The sequence below is a fragment of the Manis pentadactyla genome, chromosome 5 (assembly GCF_030020395.1).
Source record: "Manis pentadactyla isolate mManPen7 chromosome 5, mManPen7.hap1, whole genome shotgun sequence".
NCBI lineage: Eukaryota > Metazoa > Chordata > Mammalia > Pholidota > Manidae > Manis > Manis pentadactyla.
The window spans coordinates 150,507,298-150,532,018 of record NC_080023.1 but is presented as its reverse complement, the minus strand read 5'-3'; the positions used below and the strand labels follow the sequence as shown (position 1 = coordinate 150,532,018).

The 24,721-nt window shown below is 43.1% G+C and overlaps 1 protein-coding gene across 1 annotated transcript in view; it reads left to right on the top strand.

Annotated features, from left to right (window-relative positions):
- TMC2 (transmembrane channel like 2) overlaps positions 1-18,183 on the top strand; it is a 61,855-nt gene extending 43,672 nt beyond the window's left edge. Inside the window, exons 14-20 of the mRNA XM_057503281.1 lie at positions 182-310; positions 2,561-2,628; positions 3,454-3,693; positions 5,820-5,945; positions 8,890-8,968; positions 15,202-15,310; positions 17,966-18,183. Of these exons, the coding sequence (XP_057359264.1) occupies positions 182-310; positions 2,561-2,628; positions 3,454-3,693; positions 5,820-5,945; positions 8,890-8,968; positions 15,202-15,310; positions 17,966-18,183 (969 nt within the window). The remainder of the gene's footprint in view (positions 1-181; positions 311-2,560; positions 2,629-3,453; positions 3,694-5,819; positions 5,946-8,889; positions 8,969-15,201; positions 15,311-17,965) is intronic.
- The last annotated feature ends 6,538 nt before the right edge of the window (positions 18,184-24,721 follow it).

Sequence of the window (24,721 nt, the reverse complement as noted above, 5' to 3'; positions counted from 1 at the left end):
GACCTCGAGTGTTTTCCAAAGCCTGGTTCCTTTCTCTGCACCACCACTCTGCCACCAAGAACCAGAAGGTCACAGAGAAGAGTTCAGGTGGGTGGGGGTGACTCTCCTTGGCTGCAGTCAGTCGGGAGAAATGGACAAGGTCAAACAGTGACCACCCCCTCTTTCTGTGTTCGCCTTGCAGGAATTCATGAGACTGACGGTGTCTGACATGCTGGTAACCTACATCACCATCCTGCTGGGGGACTTCCTGCGGGCTTGTTTTGTCCGGTTCATGAACTACTGCTGGTGCTGGGACCTGGAGGCTGGATTTGTAGGTCACTGTTCCATGGACATTCCACAGAAAGACGTCTCAGTCATCCAATCTGATATAGTCAGATGCATTCTTATGCATTTCTTTAGATGCTTAATGTCAGTCTCTGCTCTGTGAAGTAGAAAAGTATTTCATCTGTATTTCCTTTAAGGGCCCTTCTTAGAGGAGACTCTGCTTTTTCCCAGTGTAATTAACAATGTGAGCTCCTTATCTGGGAAATGGAGGCTTTTGGCCTTGGGAAAGGTGGATCACACGCCTCAGTGCTGAGCAGATAGATCGGTAGAGCAATGCTGAAGCAGCACCACCTTTCAGCAGGGAAGGCAAAGAACACTAGTCTTAGAAGTCCACACTGTGTGAGCAGAGAGTGGGTATGGGTAATTTTTTAGACTAATGAAATTCTGGAGTTAGGGAGGGTAGAATGCTTCAGAAAGTCCTGGAACACACCAAGAACACAGTGACCAGTGGTGCTGTCTTCTATATTATGCTTTGAGAAACTTTTGACTCTTATTTTCTCCACCTGGACATGCCTCGTCCCCACCTGCATGGGAAAACTGTTCATTCTAAATGTGTGTCACTTCCTCTCTGCAGTGGCCTTCTGTGATCTGGTAGACTCTCTGGCCTCATCTGTCCTGTGTAGGACTCTTCCACAACACCTCACTCACCAACCCAATAGTCACTGGTGTTGGAGGCGACCTCCTCCTTGAGCTCCATGTCTTGTTTACCTATGTCATCCTCACCCTGGCCTGCAGCAGGGTATCTGGTCCAGGTAAGGGCTCTAGCACAGGTTTCTGTCGTATTTTTTTCTTTTAGTAACCAGCCACAATTTTAGACACCAACTCAACTTCTCACCAACAAGGATATCTTCATAATCTCATCTGAGAGCAAGGATGAAAGACCTCAGGCTCAAAGAGAATGCCCTTTCTAATAGGAAGACACAACATTGCTAAGATATCATTGCCCTTAAATTAATTTACAAGTATAACAAGGTCCCAAAATAATACTAAAGTTTACTCTAAAAATAGGCATGGGGAAATAGCCAGGAAAACTTTTAACATAGCAGAATGAAAGGGACTGACCTACCATTATATTAAAACATACTATGCAGCTGTCATAATGAAAAACTGGGAATAGACAAACTTATCAATGGAGCAGAATAAAAGGTCCAGAAATGGGTTCAAGCTATGTAGAAATTCAGTTTATGATAAAGGGAGTCTTTCAAACCAGTGGGAAAAAAGGATTATATAACAAATACATTGAGACAACTGGTTAACCATTGTGGGGGCAGGGGGCGCTATATCTCTCACCCATTTCACCTAAATACATCAACTATAGAGGAATCAAAGATTTAAATATCAAAAAATGAAATCATAGACCTCTAAAAGAAAGCATATATAAACTGATAACCTTGGGGTGAGGAAGATGTTTCTAAGCAGGACACAAAACCCAGTAGATAAAAAAGTTTTTACAATATTTTAAAGTGTTAAATTTTAAATTCCCAAGAGTGAACTCTTATGTATTTGGATTATGCTTGTCTCCCCCTCTGATCCTTACTTGCCCGACCTTCCTTTCTCTCTCTCCCATTCCTGTCACCCTTCACCTCCATTTCTGGAAGACAGATGGGAAGTCTGGCTCAGGCATGCTTCCTAAGGACCTGGACTCCCCAGGGCTCCCACGCAGTGTGTTCTTTCACATAATCAACAGATCTCCAAAACTCTGGTAATCAGAATCAGATTGAAGATTTGAATCTGATTGAGCTCTTTTCTTTCAATGAATTGCTCTCAGACTAGAGGAAAATGGAGAGAAAAGTTGTTGATTTACTTTTGCGCGGCTGGTTTTTTTTTGAAGCTTTTCATTTGACTCCTTGTTTAATTGTTTGCATTTCATTATTTACTGGATTTACTTCTTCATTATAATTTCAAGGTACATTTCTGATTAGAGCCTTGATACAATGTTCTCTTAGGGGCCCCAGTCCTCCCAAGACCACAGTGTCACCCTGCAGGTCCTAAAAGGTAAAAAAGATTCTCACATTTTTGATTGAAAAAGAAATGGAAAAAAGGTTTCAACTTTGTGAACTTCAAAACTATTCTTAAAAAGCTGACAACGTACTAAAGAAACAGGCCTCGGACTCTAAAGTTCCTCTCCAATCAAGAGAGCAGGCTCCTTAGGATGGAGGGGCCCTGGCTTAGCCAGTGGGCTGGACTGGGGTCTGGCTGACACTCTTAACAGTCAGCCTCCTTTCTCTCCCTGCAGCCCTCATACGCTGAGTTTGATATTAGCGGAAATGTGCTTGGTTTGATCTTCAACCAAGGAATGATCTGGTGAGCTGTACATTTTGTTTGGGGATCATCTCATTTGGGGATTCAAAAAAACTGGAATGCCAGGCTTTGTTTCTCAACCACCTGGGCAGAGGCTGAACAAAGCTTACTGTCTGTCCTCTCTGAGCTCCCTTCTTTCACATGACAAATAGAGGGCAGGAGTCAATGGAAACCAGACAGTGCCTGCCCCTCCCCGGGCCCCACCATGTCCTGCCCTTGATGGAGGCAGGGAGGAAGGAACAAAGGAAAAAGTAGGGAGGGGAGGAAGGAGGTACAATGAAGGGAGGGAGAGAGGGAGGTGGGAAAGAGGAGGAAAGAAAGAAGAAGGGAGGGAGAAAAAAGGAAGGAGAGAAGAAGCTAAGCTAAATGCACTACAGAGCTTGTGTCCCTGTCTAGAAGGGAGCTGGAAAGAGACTGCATAAGTCCAGCTGAAGACTTCCAAGATGCCAAGAGCTCACTGCAAGCCAATGTCCATTCTCTTAATTTAAGGATTTGAAATACTTTTTTGAGCACCAATGTGGTTTTAGGGAGACCATAAAGAAACAGACAGGAGACCACATAACTTGCTATCCCTAGTGGTGAGGCAGTGGCAAAATCCTGGCCAGAACCCAGCCCAGTAATGCTCAGAGTATCCCCCTGTCTTAAGGAATAGGTGGCTAGGGCTTGGTGGTAAATGTCCTAGTTAAAAGGGAGACCCCCTCCCATGGGACCTGCAGAGAAAGCACCTAGGCCTCATACCCCAAACCCATCGATCCCATTTCCTTCTGTCATCCCTCCCTGACCTCCCCTGTGTCCAGCTGACCAGAAATGTGGTTTCTGCACTCCCAGGATGGGCTCTTTCTATGCTCCAGGACTGGTGGGCATCAATGTGCTGCGCCTGCTGACCTCCATGTACTTCCAGTGCTGGGCGGTGATGAGCAGCAACGTCCCCCATGAACGTGTGTTCAAAGCCTCCCGTTCCAACAACTTCTACATGGGCCTCCTGCTGCTGGTGCTCTTCCTCAGCCTCCTGCCAGTGGCCTACACCATCATGTCCCTCCCACCCTCCTTTGACTGCGGGCCATTCAGGTGCATAGTCTTGGTTGCATAGGAGCAGCTCCTCTCTGGGGCTGCCTGCCCAGAGCACTGGCTGATAATTCTGGTTCTGGTGTCAATATCAGCCTGCAAAAAGCCACAGAGCCCTGGGCAAATCATCAGTGTTGTTCAATAGTTTTCTACAAGGATGGAAATGTCCCATGTCTGTGCAATCCGGTATGGTAGCCACCAACCACATGTGGCTGTTGAGCACTTGAAATGAGAACCAAACTGAGAAACTGGATTTCTTTATTTCATTGAAATTCATTTTAATTTAAATAACCACACATGGTCAGTGGCTACAATATTGGACAGTGCAGCTCTAATCTTTTAACATACGGGTAATCTACTACCCTGGATTACTTTACAGTAGGATGAGGACCAGGAAGGTGCTGAAGATGAAATGACCAGCTATTTACAAGTGCCATTCAAATGTGAAGCAGCTTCGGAGACTCTTAACTGGGTTCCCATGCTCTGCGGAGCATTTGCAGGCACTGTGGGTTCACAGTATAACTGGACTCATTTAGGAGCTGGACATTGTACGAAGAGATAAATAATTATGTAAGGAGGTGGACTGAGAAATAATGTGCATCTACTCCTCTCTTTCCAGATGTGAGAACCTCTGAAAACAAAGCTCGCTCTCTCCTCCATAAAAAGGGTCTGTGGCTCAAGTAGTTTGGATGGCTTCCCCTTTTATCTGCCACCTTTTCACTTAGAAATGCTCAAGGAGCACAGTCCTTCATTAAAGGCTTGGAAGATAATGTGTACAAGCCAGTGTTTCCATCCTTACTGACCACAGACCCTTTCTTCATGTGACAGCCCCCCAGGGCTGGGAGTAGTGTGAGGCAAGCGAGGCAGTGACCTGCACTTGCCTGGCCCTGAGTCAGTACCTCCCTGACTGCTGCTCCCCAGGGCTTCACGCATCTCATCCCACTCTCATCCCGGTGTGCCTACCAGTGTGGAGCAACACACTTTGGGGAATGCTGATGTGGTACTTCTCAGTTTATAAGCAACTTAACCAGTTAAAGCCCTATGGTTGGTGCCCCTCAGTGAGGGCTGGGTGCTCAAAGGGGAACAGCAGCAGGAGCTCAGAGCAGACTGTCCTCTGGCTGGACAGGGTTCAGACAGAAGGAAAAGCGGGGCTAGATCTAGAGTAGAAGACCATGCTGAGCTGAGGAAGGTCTGGGACACCAGGCTGAAGGGAGAGCCACATGGTAGAAATGGTCATTTGTTCCTGTGGGCACTAGAAATTCATGTATCATCTAATACGTTATGACGCAATGACAAAATAATGCATTTTTTACATGGTCCCAAAATAATCCATATTTTACATGATGGGTATATACTGATAATAAAAAGTAAATTAAGTAAATGTCATAATATTGGTGATATGCTTGGCACTTGAAATGCTGTCATGTAACTGCATTACTGCGATTTGTCGTGTGCTGTGCAACAGTGCTAGGCATTGAGATGTTCACAAGTGGTCTTTGGCACAACTATTCATGTTTGCCATTATTGCACAAAAGGAACCCTAGACAATATGTAAATACATGAGTATGGCTGTGTTCCAGTAGCACTTATTTATAAACACTTAAGTTTGAATTTCATAATTCAATTTCTACATATCATAAAATATTATTCTTTTAATATTTTTTCCAACAATTTAAATATGTACAAATAAATCATTCTAATCTCACAGGCCATATAAAAAACAGGTAGCAAGCCAAATTCGGTCCATGGGCCATTGTTTGCCACCCCAACACAAGAGAAAAATGAGGCTTCTAGCTGCAATATTTTGGAAGGCACTTATAATTTGACAGCCCCAATCTCAATATTTCATATGCATTCATGTCTATGCCCTCCATACAATTCTCTGAAATACTTATATTTTACTTATAATATGATATTATACTATGCTATTATTATACTGTATTATACAGATGAGAAAAGTAGAGCAGAGACATTTTCAGTATTGTGCCAAAAGATGTCAAACCTCTGCAGCTCTGGTTCTTCCAGGAAAGCAGTGGTGAGTGGCAGCTTTGGGCCCCTGGGGGTGTGGTCACAGTTGTGTGTGCCCTATGAGCTTCACAGCATGCTCGTGTGTCCTGTCCTGTTTCCAGTGGGAAAAACAGAATGTATGATGTCATCCAAGAGACAGTTGAGAACGATTTCCCTACCTTCCTGGGCAAGATCTTTGCTTTCCTCGCCAATCCAGGCCTGATCATTCCAGCCATCCTGCTGATGTTGTAAGTTAGCCGGGGCAGCTCTGCTGCATGGAAACCTCCCCTCACAGTTCACACCTCCTTGTCAAGTCATTCCTTCTTGCCTTCTTAGCCTGGTGCTCCTGGAAGCAGATCCTAAGACAAAGATTCAAATGCAAGTCATTTGTTGGGGAGGGGGTAGGGAAGAGACAGAAAGGACAGAAAGGTGCCTTATTACCACGGAGAGGACCTTAACCCTGCTGGGGAGCCCTAGGAAACAGTGTGCCTGAGTTACCCCACTCCAGGGTATTGGTAGACCAGCTGCCCTACCTGACTGAGTGCTTCTGGGAGAAATGGGAGGGGAGAGGCTTTGGGTAATGCCAGGGCAGCTTGGGCCAGCTGCAATCCTGGGCATAAAGTCCAGGATGGAAGGGAAGCTTCAGGCAAAGTGGTGAAAGTACTGGCTGGTCTGAGTGTTCCAGGGAGCACACTGGAGATAGGATCCAAGGAGTACAGGCAGCTCCTGACAGTATCTCAACTCCCTTCCAAAGGTTCATTAGCAACATCGAAGACTTCTGGGCTCTGAGTGTCTGAGAAAGCAGAGGCTGGGCCTCTGTTCCTGGCTGGGCCCTGGGACTTTCCCACGGAGCACCCTGTGCCCTGGAACATTTGGTTCATCATCACTAGCCCTCTAAGACTGAGGAGAGGGGGTGGTTTTGTAACCCCAACAACCAGCCCCGAGTCTAAGCATAGGGGGCAAACAATGAATATGCAAAGAAGGAACAGGTGTTAAAATTCAACCCAGTAAATTTAAAGACCTAATTGGATTTACTAAGTGATTCTTGAATCGGGCAGCATCCCACCTACCAAGTAGAGAGATGCTCCAAGGAGTTGTATGAAAAAATAAAATTCGAAGGACTTTTATGGAAAGGAGGATGGGTCAAGAAATTATTAGCAAAGAAAAGAAAAGATTGTTCTTGGGTTGCTTTTTAGTGGGTTGGGGGAGGATGCCGTTTGGGGCTCATTTCTTTTTTTAACATAGGGAAGGAAGGAAAAACAGAACCCAGGAAATAAGAGTCCTGAATTTGAATTGCTGCCATCAAAAATATACTAGTGAAACCTTAGTATTTTTTTCCTTAATAGAAACCTATTTTGCATGCTTTTAAAAAATTATTAAATATTCCTAACATAAAGAAAAGTACAGACAACAATGTACCTGATCACAAGACTAAGCAGATGTTAATATTTTGCAATATTTGCTCTAGAGCTGTCTCTTTTTAAAAGAAAGAAAATGTTACAGATATACTTCAAGCCCCACCTGGTCTTTCTCTCTTTCACCCTCTCCATAACCACTATTTGGATTCATTTTAATCATTTCCATACATATTTTGGTACTTCCATCACATGTGTATGTACCATTGTCTTCTGAGTTTAAAATGCTTTAATGAATGGTTCACATTACAAAGTTTTCCTCACTCAACATTATGTCTGGGGGATTTATCTATGCAGATACATGAGCACACATTTTCATGGCTGTTGTGTTCCCTTGTATGACTAAACCACAGTTTATCCATTCCTCTGCATAGAGATAATTGGGTTCTTGCCACTTTTTTTGCTATTTTAAATGTGCTCCTGGTGCAAATGTGACAGTCCTCTAGAAGTGGAATTGCTGGGTCTTATGTATGCATTTCTTCAATCTTTTCAGATAGTGCTGAATTGCTCTCCAGAATTCATGTGCTTCCTTACATCCTGGATTCAAACATCCTCTGCTTCTAATTCCGGCATGAGGGAGGGCTGACAAGACAGTGACAAGCTGACGACCCCATGACCCACTGAGGGAATTCTGAAACCCAGACACCAAACCTGACCCTTGCAGGCAGGAGGGGAAATGCTAACTTTGGAAACAGCCTCAAGAGGGACACAGCCACCCATGAGCATTTTGTCCTGACTTCCAGTTCCTCCCTAATAAATAGGTTGTTAATGAGGAGAAGGGGTGACGCCACAGACAGAGGAGGGCCTTCCTAAACAGACGGGTCCTTCACTTGTCCTCCACCCCTCTCTTCTCTTTGCACAGTCCTCTGAGACTTTGCTTCACGAAGACCCAAACGGGAGCAGCTGAGGCTGCACATTAATAGTGGAACCTAAAACGCTTTTAGGATGAACCTAAAAACTTCCAGGCAGCAGGCCAGCAGAGCCCCTCGTTCAGGAGGTGCCCGGCTTTTGGGGCCCCTCCCCTCCCACGTAGTAAGTCCATCATGACCCTGGACCTGAGGTTCTGTCAAAGGGAAGCCAGGCTATAGCCTCAAAGGACACTCAGTCACCCAGTCAGCCTGAGTGGCTGGACTGAAAAACTACCAACCCAGGCCCAGAAATTCCTGTCAGGCCTCCGCGGACAGGGAGCCTTCGGGGCATCTGCAGTTGCATGTCTCAGCACTGTTAGAGCAGGAATCGGGTGCCTGTCTGCCCTCTTCCAGACTTTGAGACCATGGACAGAGCTTTGGCTTCCAATGTGGGCTCTTAACAAGTGCTAATAGATGGGCTGACCTTGAGTAAAGTACTTGACCTCTCTGAGGGCAGGGCACTGACTGTAAAGGCAGGAGCCATCCTTTCTATTTCATGGGACTTTTGTCCAAACCACTGAGATGTGGAATGGGATGCACACGGCAGAGCCTGGCACAGGGCAGGTACCCAGGATACACAGTGGTCAAGAAAACCTGCCACTTCCTGACCTCTTCAGATTGCCCAGAAGAGGTATGATTCCTTTAGCCAAACTTTACTGAGCACTCTGAGAGGTAGGAAAGTGTAGGCCATTTCCACAGTAAGTGGGGAACTAAGGATGGTAGGACCTCCCTCTGCCCTGCCCAGAGGTAAAGCCTCTACACAAAGCCCCCGAGCCAGGAAGCCTGTCTTGATTCCTTGGGAGAGGTATCCAACTCTTGGAATTTCCAAAGATTTCAGTACCACAGGGGATGCTCTTTTTCTCTTGCAGCCTGGCCATATACTACCTGAACTCAGTATCCAAGAGCCTATCCCGAACTAATGCCCAGCTGAGGAAGAAAATCCAAGCGGTGAGTCTCCGGGAGGATCTCATTCTGGAGGGTAAAAAGATCTCACGTTTTTTTCTGATTTGCTCTGTGAGCCTAGCTGTATGCTCTAAATGGCTTTCTGCTAAACAAATCTAAAACTATCTGTATTATAGGAAGCAGCCTGTGTGATTCAACACCATGTGTTCATTTCTTTTTTTTACTTTTGTTTTTTAAGGTATCATGAAAGTTTCACATGAGCAACATTGTGGTTACTACATGCACCCATAGTATCAAGTACCCCCACACCCACTGCAGTCACTGCCCATCAGCGTAGTAAGATGCCACAGAGTCACTACTTGTCTTCTCTGTGCTGCACTGTCTTCCCTGTGACCCCACACACACCATGTGTGCCAATCATAGTGCCCCTCAATCCTCTTCTCCCTCCCTCCCCTACCTGCCCTCCCCCACCCCTTCCCTTCGGTAATGCTAGTCCCTTCTTGGAGTCTGTGAGTTTGCTGCTGTTTTGTTCCTTCAGTTTTGCTTTGTTGTTATACTCCACAAATAAGTGAAATCATTTGGTACTTGTCTTTCTCCAACTGGCTTTGACTGAGCCATAATACCCTCTAGCTCCATCCATGTTGTTGCAAATAGTAGGATTTGTTTTTTTTCTTATGTCTGAATAATATTCCACTGTGTATATGTACCACCTCTTCTTTATCCATTCATCTACTGATGGACCCTTAAGTTGCTTCCATATCTTGGCTATTTTAGTGCTGTGATAAACATAGGGAAGCACATGCTTTTTGAATCAGGGATCTTGTTTCCTTTGGCTAAATTCCCAGGAGTGGAATTCCTGGGTCAAATGGTATTTCCATTCTTAGTTTTTTGAGGAACCTCCATATTGCTTTCCACAACCATTGAACTAATTTACATTCCCACCAAGAATGGAGGGTTCCCCTTTCTCCACATCCTTGCCAGCATTTGTTGTTCCCTGTCTTTTGGATGTTGGTCATCCTAACTGGTGTGAGCTGATATCTCATTGTGGTTTTAATTTGCATTTCCCTGATAACTAGCAATGTGGAGCATCTTTTCATGTGCCTGTTGACCATCTAAATTTCTTCTTTGGAGACGTGTCTGTTCAGATCCTCCACCCATTTTTTAATCAGTTTATTTGCTGTTTGGGTGTTGAGGCATGTGAGTTCTTTATATATTTTGGACATTAACCCCTTATCATATATGTCATTTACGAATATGTTCTCCCATACTGTAGGATGCCTTTTTGTTCTGCTGATGGTGTCCTTTGCTATACAGAAGCTTTTTAGTTTGATGTAGTCCCATTTGTTCATTTTTGCTTTTGTTTCCCTTGCCCAAGATCTGTTCAGGAAAAAGTTGCTCATGTTTATATTCAAGAGATTTTTGCCTATGTTTTCTTCTGAGAGTTTTATGGTTTCATGACTTAAACTCAGGTCTTAGATCCCTTTCAGGTTTACTTTTGTGTATGGAGTTAGACAATAATCCAGTTTCATTCTCTTACATGTAACTGTCTAGTTTTGCCAACAACAGTTGTTGAAGAGGCTGTCATTTTCCCGTTGTATATCCATGGCTCCTTTTATCATATATAAATTCGCCATGTATGTGTGGGTTTATATCTGGACTCTCTATTCTGTTCCATTGATCTATGGGTCTGTTCTTGTGCCAGTACAAATTACTGTGGCTTTGTAGTAGAGCTTGAAGTTGGGGAGATTAATCCCCCCAGCTTTATTCTTCCTTCTCAGGATTGCTTTTGCTATTTGGGGTCTTTGGTGGTTCCATATGAATTTTATAACTCTTTGTTCTAATTCATGGAAGAATGCTGTTGGTATTTTGATACAGATTGCATTGAATCTGTAGACTGCTTTGGGCAGGATGGCCACTTTGACAATATTAATTCTTCCTATCCATGAGCACGAGATATATTTCCATTTATTGGTGTCTTCCTCAATTTCTCTCATGAGTGTCTTACAGCTTTTAGGGTATAGGTCTTTCACTTTCTTGGTTAGATTTATTCCTAGGTATTTTATTCTTTTTGATGCAATTGTCAATGAAAATATTTTCCTGATTTCTGTTTCTGCTAGTTCATCATTAGTATATAGGAGTACAACAGATTTCTGTGTATTAATTTTGTATCCTGCAACTTTGCTTAATTCAGTTATTAGTTCTAGTAGTTTTGGGGTGGATTCCCTAGGGTTTTATGTACAGTACCATGTCATCTGCAATCAGTGACAGTTTAACTTCTTCCATACCAACTGGGTGCCTTTTTTTCTTTGTTTTGTCTGATTGCATGGCTAGGACCTCCAGAGCTATGTTGAATAAAAGTGGGCATAATGGGCATCCTTGTCTTGTTCCTGATCTTAGAGGAAAAGCTTTAAGCTTTTCACCATTAACTATGCTGTTGGCTGTGGGTTTATCATATATGGCCTTCATTAAGTTGAGGTACTTGCCCTCTATACCCATTTTGTTGAGAGTTTTTATCATGAATGGATGTTAAACTTTGACAAATGATTTTTCAGCATCTATGGAGATGATCATGTGCTTTTTGTCCCTCTTTTTGTTGATGTGGTGGATGATGTTAATGAATTTTCAAATATTGTTCCATCCTTGTATCCCTGGAATAAATCCTACTTGATCATAATGGATGATCTTTTTTATGTATTTTTGAATTCAGTTTGCTAATATTTTGTTGAGTATTTTTACATCTATGTTCATCAGGGATATTGGTGTGTAATTTTCTTTTTTTGTGGTGTCTTTGCCTGGTTTTGGTATTAGAGTGATGCTGGCCTCATAGAATGAGTTTGGAAGTATTCCCTCCTCTTCTATTTTTTGGAAAACTTTAAGGAGGATATGTATTAGGTCTTCACTAAATGTTGGATAAAATTCAGCACTGAAACCATCTGGTCCAGGAGTTTTGTTCTTAGGTAGTTGTTTGATTACCAATTCAGTTTCATTGCTAGTAATTGGTCTGTTTAGATTTTCTGTTTCTTCCTGGGTCAGTCTTGGAAGGTTGTATTTTTCTAGAAAGTTATCCATTTCTTCTAGGTTATACAATTTTTCATAGTATTCTCTAATAATTCTTTGTATTTCTCTGGTGTCCGTAGTGATATTTCCTTTCTCATCTTTGAGTCTGTTTATGTGTGTGGACTCTTTTTTTCTTGGTAAGTCTGGCTACAGGTTCATCTATTTTGTTTATTTCTCAAAGAACGAGCTCCTGGTTTCATTGATTCTTTCTATTGTTTTATTCTTCTTGATTCTACTTATTTCTGCTTTGATCTTTATTATGTCCCTCCTTCTACTGACTTTGGGCCTCATTTGTTCTTCCTTTTTTAGTTTCATTAATTGTGAGGTTAGACTGATCATATGGGATTGTTCTTTCCTAAGGTATGCCTGTATTGCGATATACTTCCCTCTTAGCACGGCCTTCACTGCATCCCACAGATTTTGTGGTGTTGAGTTATTGTTTTCATTTGTCTCCATATATTGCTTGATCTGTTTTTATTTGGTTATTGATCCATTGATTATTTAGGAGCATGTTGTTAAGCCTCCATGTGTTTGTGAGATTTTTTGTTTTCTTTGCATAATTTATTTCTAGTTTCATACCTTTGTGGTCTGAGAAGCTGGTTGGTACAATTTCAATCCTTCTGAATTTACTGAGGCTCTTTTTGTGGCCTAGTATATGATCTATTTTTGAAAATGTTCCATCTGCACTTGAGAAGAATGTGTGTCCTGCTGCTTTTGGGTGGAGTGTTCTGTATATGTCTGTTATGACCATCTGTTCTAATGTGTTGTTGTTCAGTGCCTCTGTCCCTTTACTTAGTTTCTGTCTTGTTGATCTGTCCTTTGGAATGAGTGGTGTGTTGAAGTCTCCTAAAATGAATGCATTGCATTCTATTTCCCCATTTAATTCTGTTAGTATTTGTTTCACATATGTAGATGCTCCTATGTTGGGTGCATAGGTATTTATAATGGTTATGTCCTCCTGTTGGACTGACCCCTTTATCATTATGTAATGTCCTTCTTTGTCTCTTGTGACTTTCTTTGTTTTGAAGTCTATTTTGCTGATGCAAGTACTGCAACTCCTGCTTTTTTCTCCCTATTAATTGCATGAAATATGTTTTTCCATCCCTTCACTTTTAGTCTGTGTATGTCTTTGGGTTTGAAGTGAGTCTCTTGTAGGCAGCATATAGATGGGTCTTGTTTTTTATCCATTCAGTGACTCTATGTCTTTTGATTGGTGCATTCAGTCCATTTAGGGTGATTTTTGATAGATACATACTTATTGCCATTTCAGGCTTTAGATTCATAGTTACCAAAGGATCAAGGGTAGCTTCTTTACTATCTAACAGTCTAACTTAACTTGCTTATTCCCCTGTTTCAAACACAATCTAAAGGTTCTTTTTTTTCCTCCCTTCTTTTTATTCCTCCTCCATTCTTTATATATTAGGTGTCATATTTTGTACTTTTTATGTATCTCTTGACTGAGTTTGGAAGTAGTTGATTTAATTTTGCATTTACTTAGTAATTAATTGGTCTACTTCCTTTACTGTGGTTTTATTTTCTCTGGTGACAGCTATTTAGCCTTAGGAGCACTTCCATCTATAGCAGTTCCTCCAAAACACACTGTAGAGATGGTTTGTGGGAGGTAAATTCCCTCAACTTTTGCTTATCTGGAAATTGTTTAATCCCTGTTTCAAATGTAAATGTACTCTTGCCAGGCAGAGTATTCTTGGTTTGAGGCCCTTCTGCTTCATTGCATTAACTATATCATGCCACTCCATTCTTGCCTGTAAGGTTTCTGTTAAGTCTGATAATAGCCTGATGGGTTTTCCTTTGTACATGATCTTTTTTCTCTCTCTGGCTGCTTTTAGTACTCTGTCCTTGTCCTTAATCTTTGCCATTTTATTTATTATATGTCTCAGTGTTGTCTTCCATGGGTCCCTTGTGTTGGGAGATCTGTGCACCTCCATGGCCTGAGAGACTATCTCCTTCCCCAGATTGGGGAAGTTTTCAGCAACTACCTCCTCAAAGACAGTTTCTATCCCTTTTTCTCTCTTCTTCTTCTTCTTGTACCCCTATAATGCAAATATTATTCTGTTTGGATTAGTCACACAGTTCACTTAATATTCTTTCATTCGTAGAGATCCTTTTTTCTCTCTGTACCTCAGCTTCTTTGTATTCCTATTCTCTAATTTCTATTTCATTTACAGTCTTTATCTCATCTAATCTTTTAAATCCCTCCATTGTATGTTTCATTCCTGATACTGTATTTTTCAAACTTTCTTATCTCTTTCTTGAATTTCTCCCTGAGGTCTTGAATATTTTTCTGTAGCTCTGTGAGCATGTTTATGATTTTTATTTTGAAATCTTTATCAGGAAGATTGGTGATTTCAGTTTCACTTGGCCCTCTTTCTGGTGTTTGTAGGATTTTGGTTTGTACCAGGTTCTTTTGACATTTCGTATTTGTAATGAATAATATGGAATAATAACTTTGTGTAGGCAGTACCCTCTAGTGCCCAGAACACTGTGCATTTATATTCTGAGGATATTTGAGGGCACAAAACAATAATGGCTAAGAGGTTGCTAATGAGCAGGAGAAATTCACTGGACTCCACCAAAGTTCATATATCATAAAACCAGTACCCACAATTCCTACAGATTCAAATTAATAATATAAACGCTAAAGAAAATATCATCAAAGTGATGTATTGCTCATGCCTCATGGTCTAAGAGGTCTCTTAAGTCCTCTGTACACACAGGCAGCCTCTGTACGCACAGGCAGCACAGGCAGCCTCCCATCAACTGACCTCTGACTACTCTCTTCCCCTCTCCCAGTCCCACCCGCACTCCTACAGAAGGTAAGAGACAGATCCCAAAGCTCTCTAAGCCCTGTCCTCCTTGCTTCCTCCATCCCTCTTCTGGAATTAATTCATTTGTCTCCCATCCAGTTCCCCATCCACATTTACCTCTATTAATCTCATTGGGTTCCTGCCCAAATATAGAAAACCATTGAAATATAAGACTGGCACTTTCTATCCTCCCCTGGCCAGATTCCTTCAAAGGCTGTGCAAACCTGAGACTCAGACTGCCCTCTTCCATCAGTCATGAGGGCCAATAACTGGCAATTTAAGGTCATTACCAAGAACTGAAGGCAGAGCCTTTCCGTCTCTACCTCACAATCCTGGGCTCTGAGCCTCAAACACCCACTTCCCCAGCCACGACCAACCATCAGCTTTTTCCTGCAGCTCCGTGAAGTTGAAAAGAGCCACAAAGGCAGAGCCACAGCCAGAGATTCAGATGACACAGCAAAAGTCAGCTCCCAAAATGCCACCCAGCTCCAAATCACCCAAGAAGGTAAATTCTATTTTGTGCTGATCACTTTTTAAAAGGCCACGTGGAAAGGTGTAAAGAGCATATTTTAGGGAATCAGATGGATCTGGGATTGAAATAAAAATTCTGACTATTATTAGCTGTATAAAGCTGGAAAAGTTAAAGTCAGAATAAATCCTAGTGCGTACCTTATACGCTGGTGAAAAAGAGATGGGATTATGCATGCAAAGCATTTCACTGAATTCCTGGCTTAGAGAACCAGTGAGGAGCTGGTAAGACAGGGGTAGGGGCATCTGTAAAATAGGAAAGTATCAGCCTTTCTGCAGAATTGGTTCACTCAACATCTCTGACTAGATTCTTTATGTTCCTCGCAATTTAGTCTTCATTTCTGAAATGATTTTGCCTTCCTCACTTCCTCTCCTGAATCTGTCAGTTCCCATGTCTTATCAGCTTGAACACTACCAGTTTCCCACCCAGATCCCTTTAAGATGCTCCAAGTACCAAGTATTGGATGGGGTGAATCACAGCTACCTGCATGTGGAGGAGGTATTTATTTTGTTTTGAATGTTTCCTTTAGGAGGAGAAATAGGGAGATTTGAACCTAGCAGCTGCTACTCCTACATCACTGGTTTGTATTCTCATTAAAAAGAGAAGCACTGGAATATCTAAAATAAAAGGATGACAAAGGACCACATACATTCCCAAGAAAGTGTCACAGGGTTTCAGAGGGGTGTGATCACAGACCATCTGCACCCTGAGAGTGAGGAAAGGTCAAATTGAAAGAGACCATCTCATTTTCCAAGTGGCCCTTTCATAAAATTAAGCCACATTAGGATGCTATAATTTTGGCCTTCAATAAGAGAACTGAACAAGATGCGCAACGGCTGATGGTTTAGAAGTTAGAATTTTGAGTGCAGAAATTACTTAATTACTTATCATTGCATCCCTTTATGACATATACACAAGACTATAAGAAATAGAAACAAGAGAAATTGAAGCACAAAGCAATAGTTCCCTGCAAGATAAAAATCCTGTCAGTTTATTTTCAATTATTGAGATCTGGTAATGACAGAAGAAACTGCAGAAGCGGGTCAGGACATTACGGGACAGTGACCATTTTGTTGATATTGGAATAGTACCCAGTATTCCAGTAACCAGCACTGACATGGGTATAGTAACAAGTTACTATTGAATAGTGACAACTAACAAGTACAAAGTGGATGCTGCAAAAAGAGGACAAGAGGTCTCTGTCAAAGCAGAACCTGTTCCTGGTGAGTCTCTCAAAATGTAAGGAAGACCTTTCAAAGTTATAGACATTCTTGCCAATAAGATCAGCTGGCAGTCCATCAATGCCCTCAAACACTGGTTCAGAGATACAGTGCAGAAGAGTGACAGCTTTTGTGGAGCTGAAGAAAATCGTTCACATTGCCTAATTTTTCCACATGGAACAGGAAATGAAGTAAATGTGATAGAATAATGTAACATCACCAACAAAAACAAAACAAAAAATAGAATGAGCAAATTTGGACACTGATGGTCTTAAGTATGGAAGGAGAAAAAAAATAGGTATACAAAAAGTTTTCTATGAGAAACCAAGAAACACATTGGCTTGACAGTGGTCAGGTCATGCCACCATAGTCCCTATATGCCTTCCACCCACCCATGCCTTTCCCCTCCTTCCCCTACTGGCTGCTGTTTTAAAGTTTGCCCTCTCCAAATGTGGATTTTTATTACAGATCTAAAGCCCTTTCAATTCTGTACTGATTAAGTCAGTACTGCAGTATTTGAGTTTTTAAAAATTAAAGTACTATGGGATCACATCGATTGGGACTAGGATGTAGGGGAGAGCTTAGGAAGAGGGTCAGCCTTTCATCTGGAAAACTCCAATAGCCTCTGTTGATGCCCTAGCTTAGCTTCTCTTCTTGAGGTATTTGCTAGAATGATACTAGCTTCTGTAACAGACCCAAAATAGCTAATGACTCAAACACAATAAAAGTTTACTTCTCATGCAACATAAAGTCCAAATTGGTGTTTCCACTTGGTGGCTGCCTTCCTCCCAAGTAATGATACAGGGACGCTGGCTGCTTCCACCCTGTGACTGTGCTGCGTCAAGCTCGTGCAAGGAAAAGGGCCCAGAGCACACACCTGGCACACACCAAAGCCTGGACTCCAGTCACAGGCCGCCCCCATCCACAATAGGAATGGCCTATTTCTCTGTCCCAGGAACGGGGTTCGGTGAAGAACCAGCCAGTAACTGCCCTTAACTTGGGAGTTAGGGGAAGGAAACAAGTACGTGAAAGAGCTGGAAATTGGATCCGATTCCATACAGTTTAAGAATCCCCTCCACCATCGTATTTGACCCTGGCCACCACCTGTGAGGCTGTTACTATTGTCAGAATTCAATCCTCAAGAAAACCCACATTCAGAGAGTCTAGCTTAAAGCCATAGTCCAAAATCTCGTTCTCTAGCCAGCAGACCATATTCCTCCAGCTGCTGTGTTTATGCAAAGGTGAGGCCAAGATGGCCCCAGACGCCTCAGGGCAATCTGGCCATCCTCCCATCACCAAACAGGACTGAAATCTAGGTACAGACCATGGCAGCCCCAGAGCTCCAGCTCCATACCAGGGAACTGTAGCAAAATCTCCCACACCCTCATTCTTGTCTCGGTTCCTTTTCCAGGTACGATGGCTTACTCTGCCAGCCAAAGCCAGACTCCGGACAAGGTGGCACAGGGTCCCGGGACCTCCAGTTCCACTGGGGGGCCCATGCTGCCTGCCTCCCAGAACTTCCCTCTATCTCGGCCCCCTGGCGTCAGACCACATTGGAGCCAAGCCCAGCCTCAGGCTCATCCCTGGCGGTCCGCCTCCGGAAAGAGTGCTCAGAGACCCCCTCACTGACAGCAGAAAGAGTGCTCAGAGACCCCCTCACTGACAGCGGAAAGAGTGCTCAGAGACCCCCTCACTGACAGCTGCGACTCAGGGGAGCACCCCTCTGCGCCGACCCTCGCCCCCCCCCACCCCCGGCTCACGCGCCCTGAGCTGTGCTCTCTTCCTCTCTCCTCCCCCACACAGGCACATTCTCTCCTCTCACTGAACTTGGAAACTTTGATTCCTTAGTCTCAGGCCCTTGTTTGGCTACCAGAATGGGACGGTGGGTTCATCTGCCTGTTAGCAGAGCTGGGTGCCCCCACCAGCCCCCAAAACTGCCCTCCCCAGGATCTTGGTTCAGGCAGCTCTGGACCCTACTCTGCTTCACCTCAGCCCCAGACTTTGGGAAGAGGCGCAGGGCCATGACCACCATCACAGGCTTTTTCGTGGCGCCCATGTTGAGACACAGATTTCTGTCAACAAAACTGACTGAGGGGAAGGCGCAGAGGGGCCCACATTCCTGACCATCATCTCCATCCAAAGGAGGTGGGGCAGCGCGATCGAAGGTACAAGAAGCCAGTGAAAAAAGTAAATGGGCCAGACATGGTAATTTTCAATCACAATGTAAGTTGGTCATGAAGACGGTAGTACAGCATGGAGAATATAGTCAGTGATTCTGTAACATCTTTCTGTGTTGACAGATAGTAACCGCATTAGAGGGGGTGAGGATTTAATATGAGTAACTGTTGAACTACTGTGTTGTACATCTGAAGCCAGTATAAGATTGTATATCAACGACACTTCAATTTAAAAAAAAAAAAGGAAACGAGCCAGAGTCCAGCCATGGTGAGCAGGAAGGTGGTGAGATACCCCAGAACCCATCCTGAAGGGGGCTGATGCTATTAAGCCCCTGAAATGCATTATGGTCTCCTAGAAGCAAGGCAAGGAGCACTGAGTGGTGTTAAAGATAGGAAATTGTTTCCTAATTGTTGCCTAATTGAAGTAAAGTTAAAATGGCTCAGAGAGGAAAAATCTTTCTCATGCACCAAATTTGGAAGGGAATTTGATAGCCTGCTCGTGGTATTAGGGAAGCTGAAGATAGTTTCTCTGAGGAGTTTTGCAGAAGGTCCAATGCAGGGCCTTGTCTCTGATGATTCTGTGTTCACCCAGTGTCATATCGTGATTTTGTGCCCAATGTCTCCAGCAGGACGTCAGCCTGGGAGGCCAGACCATTGAGAAGGCCTTACCAGCACGATCAAAGACTCCCTAGGAGCTGAGCCACAGTCCAGGGCTCTTCGACCGTGCAGGCATCTTGCAGGCAGTTCTGCCCTTTCATCTACCACGTGATCCGAAGCCCAGGGGAGCAGGACAGCTTCAAGGTCAAGGATCCACCTTCCTCCTTCTCTCTGAGTGTTTTAAAGGGAGTCCTCTTCCTGAGCCACCACCCATGTCCCCAGGGTTCTCAGGAGAATCCCCCACACCCTGGAAATCTAGCAAAGTCCTGGTGGGGATGAAGATTTTACAGATTTCATAAGCTATATAATTAAAACAATTTGTTGCTATATAAAAAATTATCCCCAAAATTTAGCAGCTTAAAAAAACAATAAACATTTATTATCTCACAGTTTCTATGGGTCAAGAATTTAGAGGTGGCTTCACCAGGCAGTTCTGGTTCTGGATATTCCGTCAGGAGCTCAGACTGCGCTACAGTCACTGGGAGAGTTGACAGAGGCAGGAAGACCTGTCTGCAAATGGCTCACTCCTGTGGCGTTGGCAGGAGGCTTCGGTTCCTTGCTGGCTAGTACCAAACTGAGTACTCCACACATGGACCTCCATAAGGCTGCTGGAGCAGCCTCACACCATAGTAGCTGATTTCCCCCAGAGTAAGTAATCTGAGACAGAGAGCAAGGAGGAAGCCACAGTGCCTTTTATAACCTAGTCTCAGAAGTTACACCATCTCTTCCCTTTCTGTTAACTAGAATTGAGTCACCAAGTCTAGCTTACACTCAAAGGGAAAGAAAGTAGGCTTCCTCTCTTGAAGGGGGCAGAGATTATCAAAGCATTTTGGATTTATTTTAATGGGAGATTTCCTAATTCAAATAGTTGCAATAACTGTATCAAGAAAACTCAAGCTTTTTTGAGAGCTGTCCATAAGAGGATTAGTTACAGGCAACAGGAAACTTCTGGTGAGCTAGGGAGATGGGTAGAGGAAGAAGGCATAGGTAAGACAGGAACGGTGTTAATGGGGTGTGACTTTATAGCTGGCACGTTATCAGAAAACAGTCTAAGGATTGCTCTGCACCCTTGGGTTTGACCTTCCAGGTCATTTCATCTTAAAACTTCACTATTCAGCCTATCCAGAAGCCATAGGCATGAAGACACTCTTTTCTTCCTTCTTTCCTCCCTCCCTCCTTCTTCCTCTCTTTTCCTTCCTTCTTTCCTTTCTTCCTCCCTCCCTCCCTTCCTTCCTTTCCTCAGGTCACCTAAGAATGCTTTGAACTAGAAAGTCTAGTTAACAATTTATTAAGAGAACTAATTTGTGCATGCCTTACTGAGGGGAAATGAAACAGACACTAAATTTTATCACTCAGAGGCTATTTGCATGCACATCCTTTTGTTTTTAATAGTCTACCTGTTCAATGTCCATAAAGCGCTCCATTGCATACAGAATCACATAAGCAGGAACATACTTCTGGTAACATTCCAGGCAGGTACATGAGCTCCCTGTGACTAGCACACTCACGGAAAGTAGTGGGTGATGCACCACCAGTAAGGAGACCTGGGCACGGTCCCAACAGTAGCTACTATGCTAGAGATCCTCAGCTCAGTAAAAAGTCACTTCAAGTACGCTCTGTGGAGCCCCAGCCAAAGCTGGGGCCCCAAAGTTCCTCATGCTCTGCAAGGGAAAAGAAGAAGTCTGCCATGCAGAAAGAGACGTTTGTCTTTTTGACCTTGTCAGAAAGTGGAGGAAAAAAAGTCTCCCTTGAGAATTTGTATCCACAAGGCAGCACTCACACAGAAGATACAAATTCCCATAATTTTCTTCCCATATTTTTTTTTTCAAAAAAACTCAAGTGGAAAATTTTAATGTAAAGTGATCTTAGGTTAACAGTACTTCCAAGAAGAGGAGGGGAAAGGCCAAGAAACAAAACACAACACAGCAAATAGAAAGCATGCAGGATGATAGAAATAAAACACATCAGGAGACAAAATTAAGGCAAATGGCCTAAACCCTCCAGATAGAAGACAAAGATTTTCAGATGAATATTTTTAAATCCTATGTGCTATTTTCCAAGAGATACCTTTAAAATGGTGTGAGTAGGGACTTCATCATCTTTGGTTCCTAGGAACAAAAACTACAATACAGTCTTCAAGGGCAAAATCACCAGTCATGTGAGTGCCATCCAGGTTTGTAAGTTGGGTTTGCTTCTGAATGCTGAGTGTATCTATTAAAGACAGCTGTCTACAGTTTTGTGCCAGATGATTTGTTCTTCAATGCAGTGTTAGTATGGAAAACATGAAGAAGGGACCAATATCCAGGTTGGGCAGATGAAATATGTAGAGCACACTGATATCTCTATCACCAAACCATGTCTGGAAAATGGGCCATATAAACCTGACCTCCAACTCCGTTATGAAACTTCTATAACTTGACATATGGAAGCTGAAGTTCCAAGCATTATACAAAGTGCCCAATTAAAAACAGATGTTACCACAAGCATGGGTATGATCAAATGTCCTCAGGCTCAGGTTATAAACACAAACAGCCCAATAAATAACATGTTAATAGGCATGGATATGCTCAAATAACCTCATGCTCAAGTTATAAACACAGAGAGCATTCACAACAAAACTTTTACCCTAAAATCCTCATCAAATCTGGGCTCCAGGACACAAAAAGACAAGAAACTCGGCTAGTTGACTGGTCTTGGATACTTTTCATTCCTCGGTGTCTATGGCGGGAAATGTTGCATATATAACTACCAAAGACTGTTGAAGGGTTTGTTTTCACATTTGGGGAAAGAGCCAAGGAATTGCTAGAAACCTTTCAAATTTGTGGTCACAGTTTTCTCATTCAAGAAAAAAAAAAAAAATGAGTGTAAAGTGCCGCCATCTTGTGGTTACTTTATGTAATTTCCTTTCCTGAAGCTCTCCGTAGTTGACGGAATTTAAATGAAAACATTTCATTTATATTGGGCTCCGTTAGCGTTGCCCAGAGTAAAAACTCCTCTGGGTTAACTCACACCAAAATGACACAGTGAGCCACAGGCTGGGCTAAACAAAAAAGGGATGGGCACTATAGAATATGATGCTTCCCAAAGGGCAAAGAGTCCAATCTACACAAAGAAAAGGTCACAGGTGCCACATGGCTTTAAAGCTTTAGCCTGGAACATGATTGGGAAACCTGCAGTTCCCCCTCAGACCTGCTGGAAATGCAGGGCATTTCTCAACTGCAACTTTTTGGGAAATCTGTCTTGCACATCACCTCTAAACTAATCTCCAATCAAACACTGCTTGATGGAAAGTCCTTCTCATCCAACCCAAGCCACTCATCCTGGCTTCATTCAAGACTTCCTATGTTCTAGATCTTACATACTAGATCCTGTAGTCGTTTATCCAACTACTGACCAGGATGAATCTTACACCTCTAGCAGGTTCTTGTCTTGTTTCTGGCTTCTCCTTCCAACTCTCTTTCCATCCCCAAACTCTAAATGACCTACACAGTCCTCTATGACTACCTAAAATGTCTTCTAGCTGTGAAGTCTTGCTCAGGGACCCTGGCCCATCTGTCTTCCAGTCATCCTCCCAGACTACTATATTTTAACACTTGATACGTTCAATCTCCCAGGATTATAAAGATCTCTTAAATCAGAGATCATGGGTTAGGATTACCACTGTTTTTATTATTCTCCAGATGTCTGCAGAATCTGTAGTTTCTTGAATACCAAAAACTGAGCTGAGTCTTCATCTGTAAAAGAAAGATGTTGTATCACACAGTCTCCAAGGAGCCTGCTAGCTCAAAACTCACCTATTTTCTCAGGAGTCCAAAAAAGACCAGCTGAATTGAATTGCTTAGTTTGGGTTCTGAGAACATATGTAGCTTTGGGCAATGGGTGGCGAGAAAGACATCAGCCTTTATCACCAATCTAAACAACGCATGGGTCACAGAAGCAACCAAAATAGAAAACAGAATAAATTTGGGATTGAATTATAATATAAATACTGCCTACCAACAATTGTATAATACAGCTAAAGCAGTACTTAGGGGGAAATGCGAATTTAAGAAGAAAAGCTTAGTGAGCCAAACATCCATATTAAAAAATCAGGAGACAGCAAAATAAAGCCAAACAAGTAGCAAGAAGGAAATACTAAAGAGCGAAATATTCAGAAGGTAAAAGGAAATGTTGCTGTGTTATTTATTGACAAAGGGGACAAAAACACAAGACAAAAGACCACCAACATTTGTTGAGTTCCTACTCCACGCCAGGTACACCTGTGTCAAACCTGGCCTACAGTGGACATTCAATAAAATGTTTGTTGAAGGGATGACTGTATCTTCAATCTTTATTGAGTCAGGATTAAAATATATCAGTGGAGAAGAAATAAAAGCTTCATTAAATCAGGATTACAAAGTTCAGTGGAGAACAAATAAAAGCTCAGGAAGTTTAGGCGATTTTAACCTAAGGTCACATTCTAAGTAGCAGAGCTGGGGTCTGAACCCAGGTTTGCTGACTCTGATTCATATTTGGCACTGCTTCACAAATCATCCTGAAATATAGTGGCTTAAAACAATACATTATTTCTCACAATTCTGTGGGATGTGGGGGCTCAACCAGGTGGTTCTTCTGCTGGCCTTGTCTGGGGTCGCTCATGTGGCAACGGTCAGATGGTGGTGGGGCTGGAACACACACAATGGCTTTACCCATGTCTGTCTTCTTGACAGAGACAGCTGGAAGGCTGGGCTCCCTTGGGCTGCCGGGAAACCTGGACCTTTCCATGAAGTCTCAGGGCCTTTCCCTCTCTATGCAGTCTCTCCAGCAAAGTAGCTGAACTTCTGGTAAGGCAACTCATGGCTCCAAGAATGCAAAAGGCTGAGGCCTGGAACTGGCACAAAATTACTTCTGCCACATTAGCTATAACGAGTCAGAAACCCAGTCCAGTTCACTGTAGGAAGGAACTACTCAAAGACCTGATACCAAGAGGCATGGATCATTGGGGGTCATTTTTGCAGACTAGCTACCAAGCATGATCCTGAGACACCAAGCCTTTATCTTCCCATTACTTCCTGCCATCATGAGCACCCCCACAAAGAGAACATGACTGTATACTCCGCTTAGATTATTCTGTCAGTGGAAAGGAAGGTAGCCTGGAGAAGGGGAAACCAAAGGTTTAACGGAAGTCCACTTTGGTGGCGAAGACCTGACCCTAGGTAGAAGTGAACGAAGTAATACAGAGAAGGATGGTATAGTCTTTGACATCACACGCTGCAGAGATGCCCTCTGGAGTCAAGATTACAAAGTATGAGTGGAAATAACTGAGTAAAGAGATAGAGGTGAGGAAGCCTAAG